The 12,138-nt window shown below is 45.8% G+C and overlaps 1 protein-coding gene across 1 annotated transcript; it reads left to right on the forward strand.

The window, feature by feature from the left end:
- The first annotated feature begins 4,027 nt into the window (after positions 1–4,027).
- On the forward strand, positions 4,028–4,684 carry LOC104585559. The gene has a single exon (XM_010242484.1). It carries the CDS (start codon positions 4,028–4,030, stop codon positions 4,682–4,684), a length of 657 nt encoding a protein of 218 aa, XP_010240786.1.
- Positions 4,685–12,138: the final 7,454 nt, after the last annotated feature.

Below are 12,138 nucleotides of genomic sequence, written 5' to 3' on the forward strand. Positions count from 1 at the left end.
TTTAACAAATATTAGTTCTCTTTAGAGTTTAATTCTAACTCGACCACTGTTATATTCATTGATTGTTTTGTAATATATACTGATTGTAAAAGAAACAATCATGCAAATTATATGAATGTGTTGCCAGAATTTGCAACAAGTGTTACTACATCATGATACCAATTTCTTGCAGATGTGTTGCAATAGATAAAGAAATTTGTTACTATCCATGTTCCTATAGATAGAAAAATGTGTTACTAGGTATGTTGCAGTAGATAAAAAACATGTTGCTAGCCTTCAAAAAATATGTTACTACACTTGTTGCTATAGCTAGAGAAAGATGTTCCTAGCTATGTTACTATAACTGGAAATAAGTGTTACTAGTGTTTGTAGTAACATATATGATAGGTGTTACTATACCATAATTGTATCACATTATAGTACATACAGGGACGTATATTATGTGTTACACCACATCAGATTGCAACACGGCCTATTGTAACTCATAACAACTTGTGTTACTGAAAGTCACAATAACACTTTTCATAAGCTATAGTATCACATCCGTGTGTTACAAAAACCCTGTCCCGACGTAGTGTGTTTTAGTCCATACAAAAACTTTAATAACTTGCACACCTTTCTCTCTTTACTCTTTACTACAAATCCATCTGGCTGTTCCATGTATATTTCCTCTTCCAGCTCTCCATTAAGGAAAGCTGTCTTTACGTCTATTTGATGAACGACAAGACCATAAGAGGCAGCCAGGGATAGTAGTACTCGAATGGTAGTAAGTCTAGCAACGGGTGAATAGGTGTCGAAGTAATTTTCGCCTTCTTTCTGAGTGTAGCCTTTCGCCAAAAGCCGTGCCTTATACTTTTCAATAGTACCGTCAGGCCTTAGCTTCTTCTTGAACACTCACTTGCGGCCTACTGGCTTACAACCATGGGGTCGTTCAGATAGCTCCCAAGTCCCATTAGAAAGAATGGAGTCCATCTCACTCTGAACAGCTTCTTTCCAATCATCTGCATCCGGAGATGCATATGCCTCTACAATGGTTTTGGGAGTATCCTCCACAAGGTACACAATGAAGTCATCACCGAAAGATTTTGCAATCCTTCGTCTCTTGCTTCTGGAAGGAGCTTCATTCTCATCCTTCTCAACATCATCCTCAGGCTGTTCAGATTCATTAATAGATGTATTAGATTCAGGTATGCTAGACTCAGGAAATGTTTCAGAAGAAATTCTAGCAATGCTATGCATATCTTTCATAGGAAAAATATTCTAAAAAAATGTTGCATCACGAGATTCCATAATAGTGTCAACATGCATATCAGGTACCTCAAATTTAACTACTAAGAATCTATAGCCCACGCTCCACGAGCATAGCTTAGAAAGATACAATCCACCGTCTTCGGTCCGAGCTTGCATTTCTTGGGAATTGGAACGTTGACCTTCGCCAAACATCCCCAAGTGCGCAAGTAAGAAAGTGATGGCTTTCTTCCAATCCACTCCTTGTAGGGAGTCTTCTCTTTATTTTTGTTTGGAACTTTATTCAGGACATGACATGAAGTCAGTAGCGCCTCCCCCCACCATGCCTTAGATAAACCGGTAGTGGCTAACATGGAATTCACCAAGTCAGCCAGCGTGGGGTTTTTCCTCTCGGCGACCCCGTTTGATTGGGGAGAATAGGGAGGCATCCTCTCTATGAATAACACCATGTTCCGCACAAAACTCATCAAATACATTGGAGAAATACTTGCCACCACGATCCGACCTAAAACGTTTGATCTTTCTCTCCAATTGATTTTCAATTTCAGCCTTATAGATTTTAAAGTAGTCTAAAGCCTCATCTTTAGTTCGCAACAAATAAACATAGCAGAATCTAGTAGCATCATCAATTAACGTCATGAAATATCTCTTTTCACCTTTTGTCAACACCCCATTCATCTCACAAAGATCAGAATGTATGAGTTCTAGAAGTGCCAGATTTCTCTCCTCGGCCGCCGTGTGGGGCTTTTGAGGTTGCTTTGATTGCACACAATTATGGCTCTTAGATCCTTTGGCAATGGTGAAAATAGGAATTAAACTCATAGTGGATAGCCGAGACATTAAACCAAAATTAACATGACATAAACGAGAGTGCCAAACATTTACATCATCATTAACACTGCCATAAATATGGTTTACTGACATGTCACTAAAATCAGAAAGGAAAAAACGGAACAACCCTCCACACTCATAGCCTTTACTAATAAATTGTCCATGTTTGGACACAACTATTTTATTAGACTCTAAAACTACCTTAAAACCATCTCTGCATAAAAGGGAACCACTAACGAGATTTTTGTTCATGGAGGGGACATGCATCACGTTCCTTAGCCGCACGATCTTCCCCGAAGTAAACTTCAGATCGACCGTACCAACACCACGAACGGCTGCATGCGACCCATTCCCCATCAAGAAAGTTGAATCCCTTTCATGCTGGTAAGAAGTAAACAAAGAGATGTCAGAACATACATGAACATTAGCACCCGTATCAATCCACCAACATGGAGATTGAAATACTGAAAGAACAGTAGGTAAAATACCGTACGTGTCAGTGTTGCTAGCGGTCAGGACGTTGACAGTCTTCTGCCCCTTTTTCCCTCTCCGATCTGCACGATCAGGATAGCCTCTGGAAAAGTGGCCGAGCTCTCCACAGGTGAAACAATTCATCTCGTCTTTGTCCTTTCTTCTTCTTCTTGAAGGTAGTAGTCTGCGCAGGCTTGTTGTTGTTGTTAACAACAGCAGACTTCTTCCCTTTGTTCTTTCCGTTGTCACGAAAATTTCTCTGTACTATATTGGCGTTATACGGAAAATCAACAGCATTCTCAGTGGTGTCCTTAGCCCGAGCTTTCTCTTCAATATCAAGGGACGCTATCAGTTGTTCAACCGATATCTCTTGTCTTTTGTGTTTCAGAGATGTGGCAAAGCTCCTCCATGCAGGAGGTAACTTTGCAATAATGCACCTAGCCACGTACTTGTCAGGCAATACACACTTGAGAAGCTTCAGCTCTCTCACAATGATCTGTATCTCATTCCCTGTTCAACTACGGAACGGTTATCTACCATCTTGTAGTCGTTTATCGACTCCATGGTATACAGTTCACTGCCTGCATCGGTTCATACAATGCATCCCACAGCTCCTTCCCGTCTTTTATGTGCATATACACATCACAAAGACGGTTAGAAAGAACACTCAGAATGCATCCTTTACAGGCAACATTGGCATCCTGGAAATTTTTCTGAGCTATCTCAGATAAATCTCCCTCTGGTTTGCCGGCTGTCATCCAGAATACTTTCAGAGTCTGCAACCAGAGCATGGCCTTCAATTTCCATTGAGGAGGTAGACGACCCGTGGTTGCAAGGAAGCAAGTAGTCGCGCGGAGCGCTTCTCAAAAATCTTATTCGTCCTCTCCCATACAGGATCGCAAGGGAGAAAGATTCTAGAGACCTGTTCTCCCGACCGCTGCTGGACGACGGCGCTCGGGATGGAGTAGATTACGATGACGGCGCAAAAGCAAGAGACAGGCGAAACCCTAGCTCGGTTGTGTTGCGTTCCGATCGGAGGGACGGGACGGCTGTATATATAGTCACGCAGGTATAGGTCGGTTCGATTTAGGAAATCTGAACCGACTCCACAAAATCTGCACGCGTCCGTAACAAAAAAAGTCCCACCTTACATTTTTGCAAGGTGGGACTATTCACTTCCCACTCCCCTCATTTCACTTCATGAATAGGCCTTTGAGATTTTCAGAATTTATTAGAACTTAGGTTTGGGTTAATGATCCACCAACACCAAATTCTAACATTCTCCCCACCGACACCAAGTCCTACCTCTTCAACCCTGCCACCAGGGTGTTTTAGCTCTGCCAGAGAGTAACCGAAACCAGGTCCGGACAGGATAGACGACCGTAAAGTCTGCCTCCCTGTAGGGCTCGGCCATGATCCTTCTACTGGCACTTGTAAGCTACTCCGGTCCTTCTTCCGCTCCATGGATCCGCTGCACATGGGGATGGAGGTCTTCACCGTTGATGTTGCCGCTGCTGCCGCCCCTTCTTGGAGGGAAATCGCGGCAGATCAGCCGTACCCTGTCACGTGGTATTTACCTTCCAGATCAGTCCCGGGGGCGATATATTGGGTTATCGACATTGAGCATGTCAAGCCATGTCCACATGGCCTCCTCCGCTTCGACCTGAAAGACGAGACTTTCAGTTTGACTCGTCTTCCTGAGTCGTTGCCATTAGGCCTAATGTACTTCGTGGACGTGATGCACGGCGGGGTGCTATGTGTAAATGGTTTTGCCAGACGTGAAGGTGCTGGCGAGGGAGAGCAGACACTGACGATCTGGGCACTGCTTGAAGACGGCGATGGGGCAAGCTCGCGGTGGGAACCACGTTACTCTGTGCATATCTTATACCATTGTCATCCGATCTCTCTTCTTCCAGACGGCGTCGCGATTATGATATCTCTAGGACCCACGGTCTACCGCTACCAGATGGATGCTGATGAATTGACGGCCCTGTGTGACTTGACAGAATTCAGATACCAGCGTCGTAGAGCTGGCACCTTTGAGCCTCCTTGGAAGAAAATCCCCATCTTCAATTTTATACCTTATACCGAGAGTTTGGTTCCGATCAGTGCTCACCTGTCTAACCAACTTTGATGCCAGCTTAGCTTTGGCACAAGCATTGTACCATTTTCTTGTATTTTTAATTGTTACCAAGCAGCTGCTTAGCGGGATGAATTGACGTGGGGCATCGCTCGCTACCTTCTATTATTCTATATGTCCTTCTATACATGCTTTTTTACAGTCAAGAGCTCAGTTATTTGTTGCAAGCAAACACGATCGTTCTGAGCACAACACAGGACAGAAGTTTTTTTTGCAATACTCCTGTTACAACCATTACTCTAGCACATAGGCAAGTCGCTAAATTTGCCTCCCTCGGTGTATACATATGAAAACTGATCTGAAAACGTAAAGTAGGCTTTCCTGGAGACGTCCGTTAACTACTTGACAAAATATCCAACAAGAGGAGAAAAAAAAGTGAGGTAGATGCCACTTCGACAATATGTGGATGGTTGCTTGGGTCTGTCAAAAACTAGGTTTTTTTTTATTTCTATGCTCCTCATTCCTTAGCTGTATTCAGTTATACCCGAGGCCAGAAACAATGCTCACTGCTACACTTATTCGTTTCGCGATTCCTCGCAAATGCCCTCACGGAGCACCTGCTAACGGTCAATCCCCTTTGACCGTTTGGTTCTAACGGGTGGGCCGCGGGGAGTGTTTTCAGGTGGGTCCGGAGCCGCGTTTCTGACGTGTGGGGCTGCGAGGAGACAATGCAAGCGGGCAGGTCTTATCGGGTCTGGTTACCTTACATGCGGGCCACGTCCTGAGGTGGGGGCGGTCGACTTAACTTACATGTGGGGTGACGCAACGAATGACAGGTGGGTCTGTCGCCTATCTCTCTCATCCCTTTCCCCACGCCTATCCTAAACAGGACCGATTTAGGGTTGTTTGTCAAATACGTCGCCGTCCCCGCCACATACGCCTCCGTGCTCGTCGGCGATAATGAACGAATGGAATCACTGGCAACGCCGCCGCCAGATACGCCTCCGTGGGCTCGCCGGCGAGAGTTACGAAGAGAAGCGGCGTCTACATAGTCTAATCAAAGAAAGAAAAACACACCTCACATGCAAAATTATGGAAGCGATCACATCACAGACAGTTCAATATAGCGGTTATTACTAACCACATCAATTCATCATCATAGAACATCCAGTGCAAATTCTAACAATTAACGACATTAATATAAAACTTTACAATCACAACGACGCCGTCCGATCACTCCTGGCCGCCGGCTTCCTCCTCCGCTGCCACGCCAGGTGTCGCACCCGTGGCACCCGGGGTACCACCGCTACGCGACGCGTGGGCCCCGTCCCCGAGTTCCCGAGAAGGTTCCATCCCGGGCAGCGGCTACGAGCAGTCCGGCAAGCTACCAGCCCGGAAGGGCTAGCGGGGCTTCGGGGAATATTCTCGCCTGGCGCCTCCCGGGAAGCCCCTTCCCGAGAGAGGTTCCCGGGTGCGTTGGGCCCGGGCGCTTCCCGGGGGGCGACTTGCCGGGATAGGGGGTTCCCGGGCGCATGCCCCCGCCTCAAGTGTGGAGCCCAGTAGGCAGATCAACAGCGCCACGCGGGCGCGTGGCGGGCGTGGGGTGCGCGGCCCCACCGGGGCAAGGAGTAAGGCGCACGGCTCATTAAATAAGCCAGCCGACGGGGCGTTACTCGTCCGATCAAGTGAACAGTGGTTGTCCAATCCTACTCTAGGGTTTTAGACCCCTAGCAACGGAGGTGGTGTCCATGCATGCCACCAGCTCATCAGGAGGGAGTTGTATGCTTTCCCGCTCGACACTTGTAGCCCATGCACCGTGGCATCTGTGGTATCCCCTTGAGTATAAAAGGAGGACCCTCACCAACGGTCAAAGGGTTTGATCAGCCCACAATTAGCCTCTAGCATTAGCAGAGAATAGTAAGGAGTACCTGGGAACTTACCCGGCAACCTGTAAACACTTGATTCACAACCAATATCAGCTCAGACAAGCAGGACATTGGGTTTTACACCTCCGGGTGGCCCGAACCTAGGTAAAAACGTGCGTGTATCTGTTCTTTGATTAGCCCGCACTTTTACTACATCATTTCGCCGGCCCCGTAGGGCCTCATCGGCCGAGCCGACGATCGCCGGGGCGAACCCTGACGCCCCTACCGAACCTAAAAGGGGGCCGTGACCGCATGCCCCCGGGGTCGGAGCACCGTGCGACGACACCAGGCTCGGTAGGCCCCTCCACATGCGCCACCTCCGGCACGACGTACGGGAGGCTGTGCATCTGGCCGGCGTGGGGAAACGTGTTTGCCGTGTTGGTGTACACGTTGTATAGCGTGAATGCGATAAACTCGCATCCACACTAGTACACGCAGCCAAGGAGGTACTCGGCGTCATGGCTGTTGGTGAGGTGCACTAGGATGCCCGTATCGACGCCATCCTCTCGGAGCTGCTCCACACGGTACATTGGAGGGCGTACGGCCTCCCGGTGTAAGAAACCGGTATGGAGGAAGTTCCTGACCAGCGCCATCGGGCTCCTGCTATGCGACATCGCCCACACCTGGAGCGTACGCTCCACAAGGACGCCCGGTGGGAACAACTGCTCCTCCGTGAGGGGCGGTGGGTTGAAGGTGCGGCCTTGGAGCGCCATTGCCCGTCGGTTAACCGCACAGAAGAAGTGGAGAGAGGTGAAGATGTGTAGACGAAGGAGAAGAATAGAAAGAAGTAGTGCCATTGCGCCGGGTTAAATAGCGATGGTAAGGGGAAGGGAAGTGGTTTCCGGTGATGAGTGTTGGGTGGTGGGCTTTGAAAGCGGTTTGCATGAATGCTCTGGGACTCTTCATCGGAGTGGTTTGACTTGCGGATGCATGCGTGGCGGCCTTGCATGGGAAACCGGCGTGCATGGGCAGTTGCAGGGCCTTGCATGGGAATTGATGTGTTCCCGCGCGCCCTCTGGCCTTCAATATTCCTTAATTAATAGGGAGATTGACTTGCGGAGGCGTGCGGAAGTCTCTCGAAAGAGCTCTATGCATCGGGGCTTTGCATCTAGCCTTCTTCCCTGTTACCAAAGATCCATCGAGTATCTAGCCTTCTTCCCTGCTATCAAAGATCCATCGATATGGTGCGGTGGTATGGGGACTCCTTCCAGTGCTCCTCCATTGAAGCGGAGAATAGGGAGCTCGACGGAGAAAGTCCGTATCGACGTACGGCATTCTTCACCTCATCGGACGAAGATGAAATCCGTCGTAGCCGACGCTTCATTGGTCCCCGTGGTCGTGGACGCCGCCGGTCTCCACCACGACGTTGAACTCCGAGGCTGCCTCCGCCTCCGGCAACGTCTGGCGTCAAGCGAGGCGGCCGTAAACGAAATGTCGTGTCTCCAGCACCGGCCCAGCCTCCTCCTCCGCCGGTGGTACGTCAACCGGCCCCGCCACCTGCACCACCGCCCCCGCCTCCTCTGCCGCCGGCCGCGTCGTCTATCTCCGTCTACAGCAGCTCCTACGGCCTCGTCGGCGCGCCGTGCGTCGCCGCCAATGCCACTGCCGCCGCCGCCGATGGTACAAGTGTCCGTGGAAGTGTTCCGATCGTTGATCGATACACTGGAGAAATGTACCAAGGCCTTGGAGAAGATCACCAAGAGCGTGGAATAATTTTCCATATGTATTTTTCCTTTTTTATATATTTCTATATGTAATGCTGGAGAGATGAACTATATATATGTGTGTGTGTGTGTGTGTGTGTGTGTGTGTGTGTGTGTGTGTGTGTGTGTGTTTTCAAGATTCATTCGAGTTTTTTTAGTTACATTAATTTTCACCCGCCACTGATAGAGTTTCATCCAATTTTGAATTGTTGGGTCCAAAACGTTAGTAAATAAAGGTTTAGAACATATAAGATTTTTGTTTGGTAACCTTACATGTTACTTTTTCTTCTCAAAGAATTTCAGAATTCCTGGAGCAATTTTACTATATTTCGTACATATTTTGGATTTTCAGCACATTTCGGCATTAAATGAAAAATCACTTTTTTCAATACATTTACCACAAGAAATTAATGTAAGACATGTCCATTGGACCCATTATAACCTACTAGAATGCAAACACATATGTTTCAATGAAAATTAAATGTTTTATACCTTCATTACTAGGAGTTACACTTAACTCAAAAGTATAATAATGTTAATAATATGAAATAGTTGTCAGAAAATTATGATTTTCTGCAAATGTCAATTTTTAATGATAAATTCACCACATAAAAAAAATCAGAGCATCATCTAAATTTCACAATGTACTTCATGTACATTGCACCACCTCAGGGAGATGTTGGAGAAATGAACTCATTTTGACATTTGGATTTAAAACTTTGTACAAAATCTTATAAAATTTGGCACACTAAGCACATGTGGTATGGATTGCATGTATGCAAAAGCATTTACTATTTGGACATGTTTTCATATTTTTTTAATTTCAAATTCAGTTAAATTTGATGTGTTGGGGCCAAAATGATACGACTTACATGATTTGAAATTTCACCAGTGTTCTTAACTTTTGATGTACTTTCTATTGGTGCAATCAAAAATTAATTTGGAGAAGGTCGAATTTTGGGTGTTCTTCCAAATGCAACAATTCTGGTGTGCTGAAATCCCTGTTTTCATACACAAATAGGTTTGAAATTGGAATGAACCGCGAATGGAATCCAATTTTGTTCGACTTGGCACAATTTTTCTTCATTGGTTGTCTCATCATTTCTGTTGGGTTCCATGGGTTTATCTATTTTTCATAAATAAACCCAGAAATTCAAAGAATGTACAAAGATATAGTATCTCAAGTCCAGAAAATCTCATATTTGGTGGAAACACTTGTGATGCACTCACAAAACTGACTAAATCTTCTGGGATGAGTATTTCACACGTTTGGCATAAAAAATGTGAAAAACAAGCAAATTTATGTGAATTTGAAATTCAAAAATTAGCAAACCATTTCAGAAATGAAAATTAAATGTTTTATACCTTGATTACTATGATTTACACTTAACTCAAAAGTATAATAATGTTAATAATATGAAATAGTTGTCAGAAAATTATGATTTTCTGCAAGTGTCAATTTTTAGTGATACATTCATCACATAACAAATATCAGAACATTATCTAAATTTCACAATGTACTTGATGTACATTGCACCACATCAGAAACACCTCAGGGAGATGTTGGAGAAAGAGTAAATTACAGAAAACCACCACATTACGAGGTCAGCGGTGGCGGCGTGTGGGCGACGGGCATGCAGATCAGCGGCCGCGTACGCGTGCTCGAGATCCGCCGCGTACGCTTTGCCATAAGCTTTATTGTTATATCTTATTGCAAATCGTTGTGTTGTCATCAAACACCAAAAAGGGGGAGATTGAAAGGGCATTTCGATCCCTAAGTGTTTTGGTGTTAATGACAACATGACTCGTGGACTAACCGTGTGCTCGAGTGTTTCAGATGTGAGATCAAATGGCACAAGACGGTTCGTTGCCCTCAAAAAGGAAAGAAGCTTAGAAGGATTTACGGCTTTTTATTTATATTGAGTCGTAGAAAATCCGTACTATTATGAGGGAGTCCACATGGGAAAGGTTTGGGTGAATCAACTTCACGTACCCAAATCTACTATATTTGCACCCACATAAAGCCGTTTCCTTAGTGGGAGAGAGACCACCTCATAATCTTAGCCTAAGGGTTTAGTGCCTAATTGTCTCCTGGGCGGCAGTGCAGCTCTTTCCAGGCCGGTAGTTCCGTCCCCGTACCGGAACCGCACCTAAACGCTATTGTCTTCTAGCGGTAGTGGGGCGGTACCGGAGCGGTACTACCGCTGGCGGTAGTACCTCTCTGCTACCTCTCTACCACCCGGCTGCGCGAAATTCACTTAACGGTCAGATTTTGAGGCGCCCTTTGAATAGGAGTCGTCCCATACCTCGGGACTCCTCCTCCACCAACCTATTCCTCTCTCCCCTAAATACAAGAGCTTCAAATTCCTAGATCTCCCTCCCTAGTGCTTCCCCACTCTTGATTCTTTGAGGATTGGAGGAGAAGATCTTGATTTAGGGTTTCACCAAATTGAAAAGTTGATTCTCTTTGTTTCCTTTGTGGATTTTGTTACTCTTGGGATTTTGGGATCCCTAACCGGAAGGTGTCTCTTCAAGGCCTCCAATCTTGTGAGGAGGTGCTTGAGGATTCAGGAAGGAGCCTCCAATTAAGTTGTGGAGTTGTGCCCTTCTACTTGTTTGTAAGGGTTCGGCGTTCGCCCTCAAGGAAGCCACTAGTGGAACTCTCCTCACCTTTGTGGTGTTGTGAGAGCTCATCTCACCTTTGTGGTGTGGTGAGTTGGAGAATAGAGTAAGCTTTTGTGGCGCCTCTACCTTTGTGGTAGAGCACTCCTTCAAACGGAGACGTACACTGATCCCAATAGGTGGAAATCTGGTGAAATCTTCGTCTCCCCGTGTGGTATCATTCTTGCCCCTTTACTTACTCGCAAAGCTTAATTGTTTATCTTGTGCTTCGGCTATCAAGCAAGTTTCAATTGATTATCTATTGCTTGTTCTCGTGCTTCGGCTATTGCATGATACTAGGGGTGTACATCATTTAGACGTTTTAGTGAACCCATGTATTGATACTTGTATCCCATAAAAGTGAAAAGAAAAGGTAAAATTTGTTAGTCGCCTATTCACGCCTCCCCCCCCTCTAGTCGACCATACCAATCTTTCAATTGGTATCAAAGCCAAGTCTCTTAAATAGGGCTTAACCGCCTTAAGAATATGGCCGACGTGAGTGAGGTGGTTGGAAACAAAGCTACTATGGGCACCAAAGTGAGTATGGACGTGCTGATTAAGCTTTTGAGATATCTTAAGCCATCCATACTCATTGAGGTTAACTCCGTAGTGGCCAAGTGCCTTAAAGCCAATGCTCCCACTACATCTTATACCAACCCCGAGTTGCCCAAATCCTCATCCGGTGAGGAAATGGACAAACCGGGTGTGGATGCCAAAGCAATAAAAGCTAAGGCTAATGCTAGTGATGTGAGAGCAAACCATTCCCAAGGAATAGGTGGTTTGGGATCATATTGTGAGGTGTTCTCATCTCAACATTATGCATCCCCTTCCATTTCCATGCCTCATTTTATCCCTCAAGGCCCTCCACCAAATCTAAATGCATCTAACTTTTCTAATTGGTTATTTTGTATGAGATATTATATTTGTAGAACTTCAATTGAATTATGGAGAATCATTGAGGATGGGAACAAGCCACATGATCAAGGAAACTTAACTTCGAGAGAGTATATTGATTTTCTACTCAATGCAAGTGCATTGCATATTGTTGAAAAGTTTCTTCAAGTGGAGAATCTTCCTCATATCCATTCGTGCACCACCGCCAAAGAAACTTGGAATTATCTTGTCACAAACCTTGCTTTGAAGGTCAAGGTTTCACATCAAGAAGAAGAGGAAGAAGAGAGAGAGGAAGAGGAGAGTTGTCCCGAAGCAATACAATATG

This window comes from Brachypodium distachyon, chromosome 5 (assembly GCF_000005505.3).
Source record: "Brachypodium distachyon strain Bd21 chromosome 5, Brachypodium_distachyon_v3.0, whole genome shotgun sequence".
In the NCBI taxonomy this organism is placed as follows: Eukaryota; Viridiplantae; Streptophyta; class Magnoliopsida; order Poales; family Poaceae; genus Brachypodium; species Brachypodium distachyon.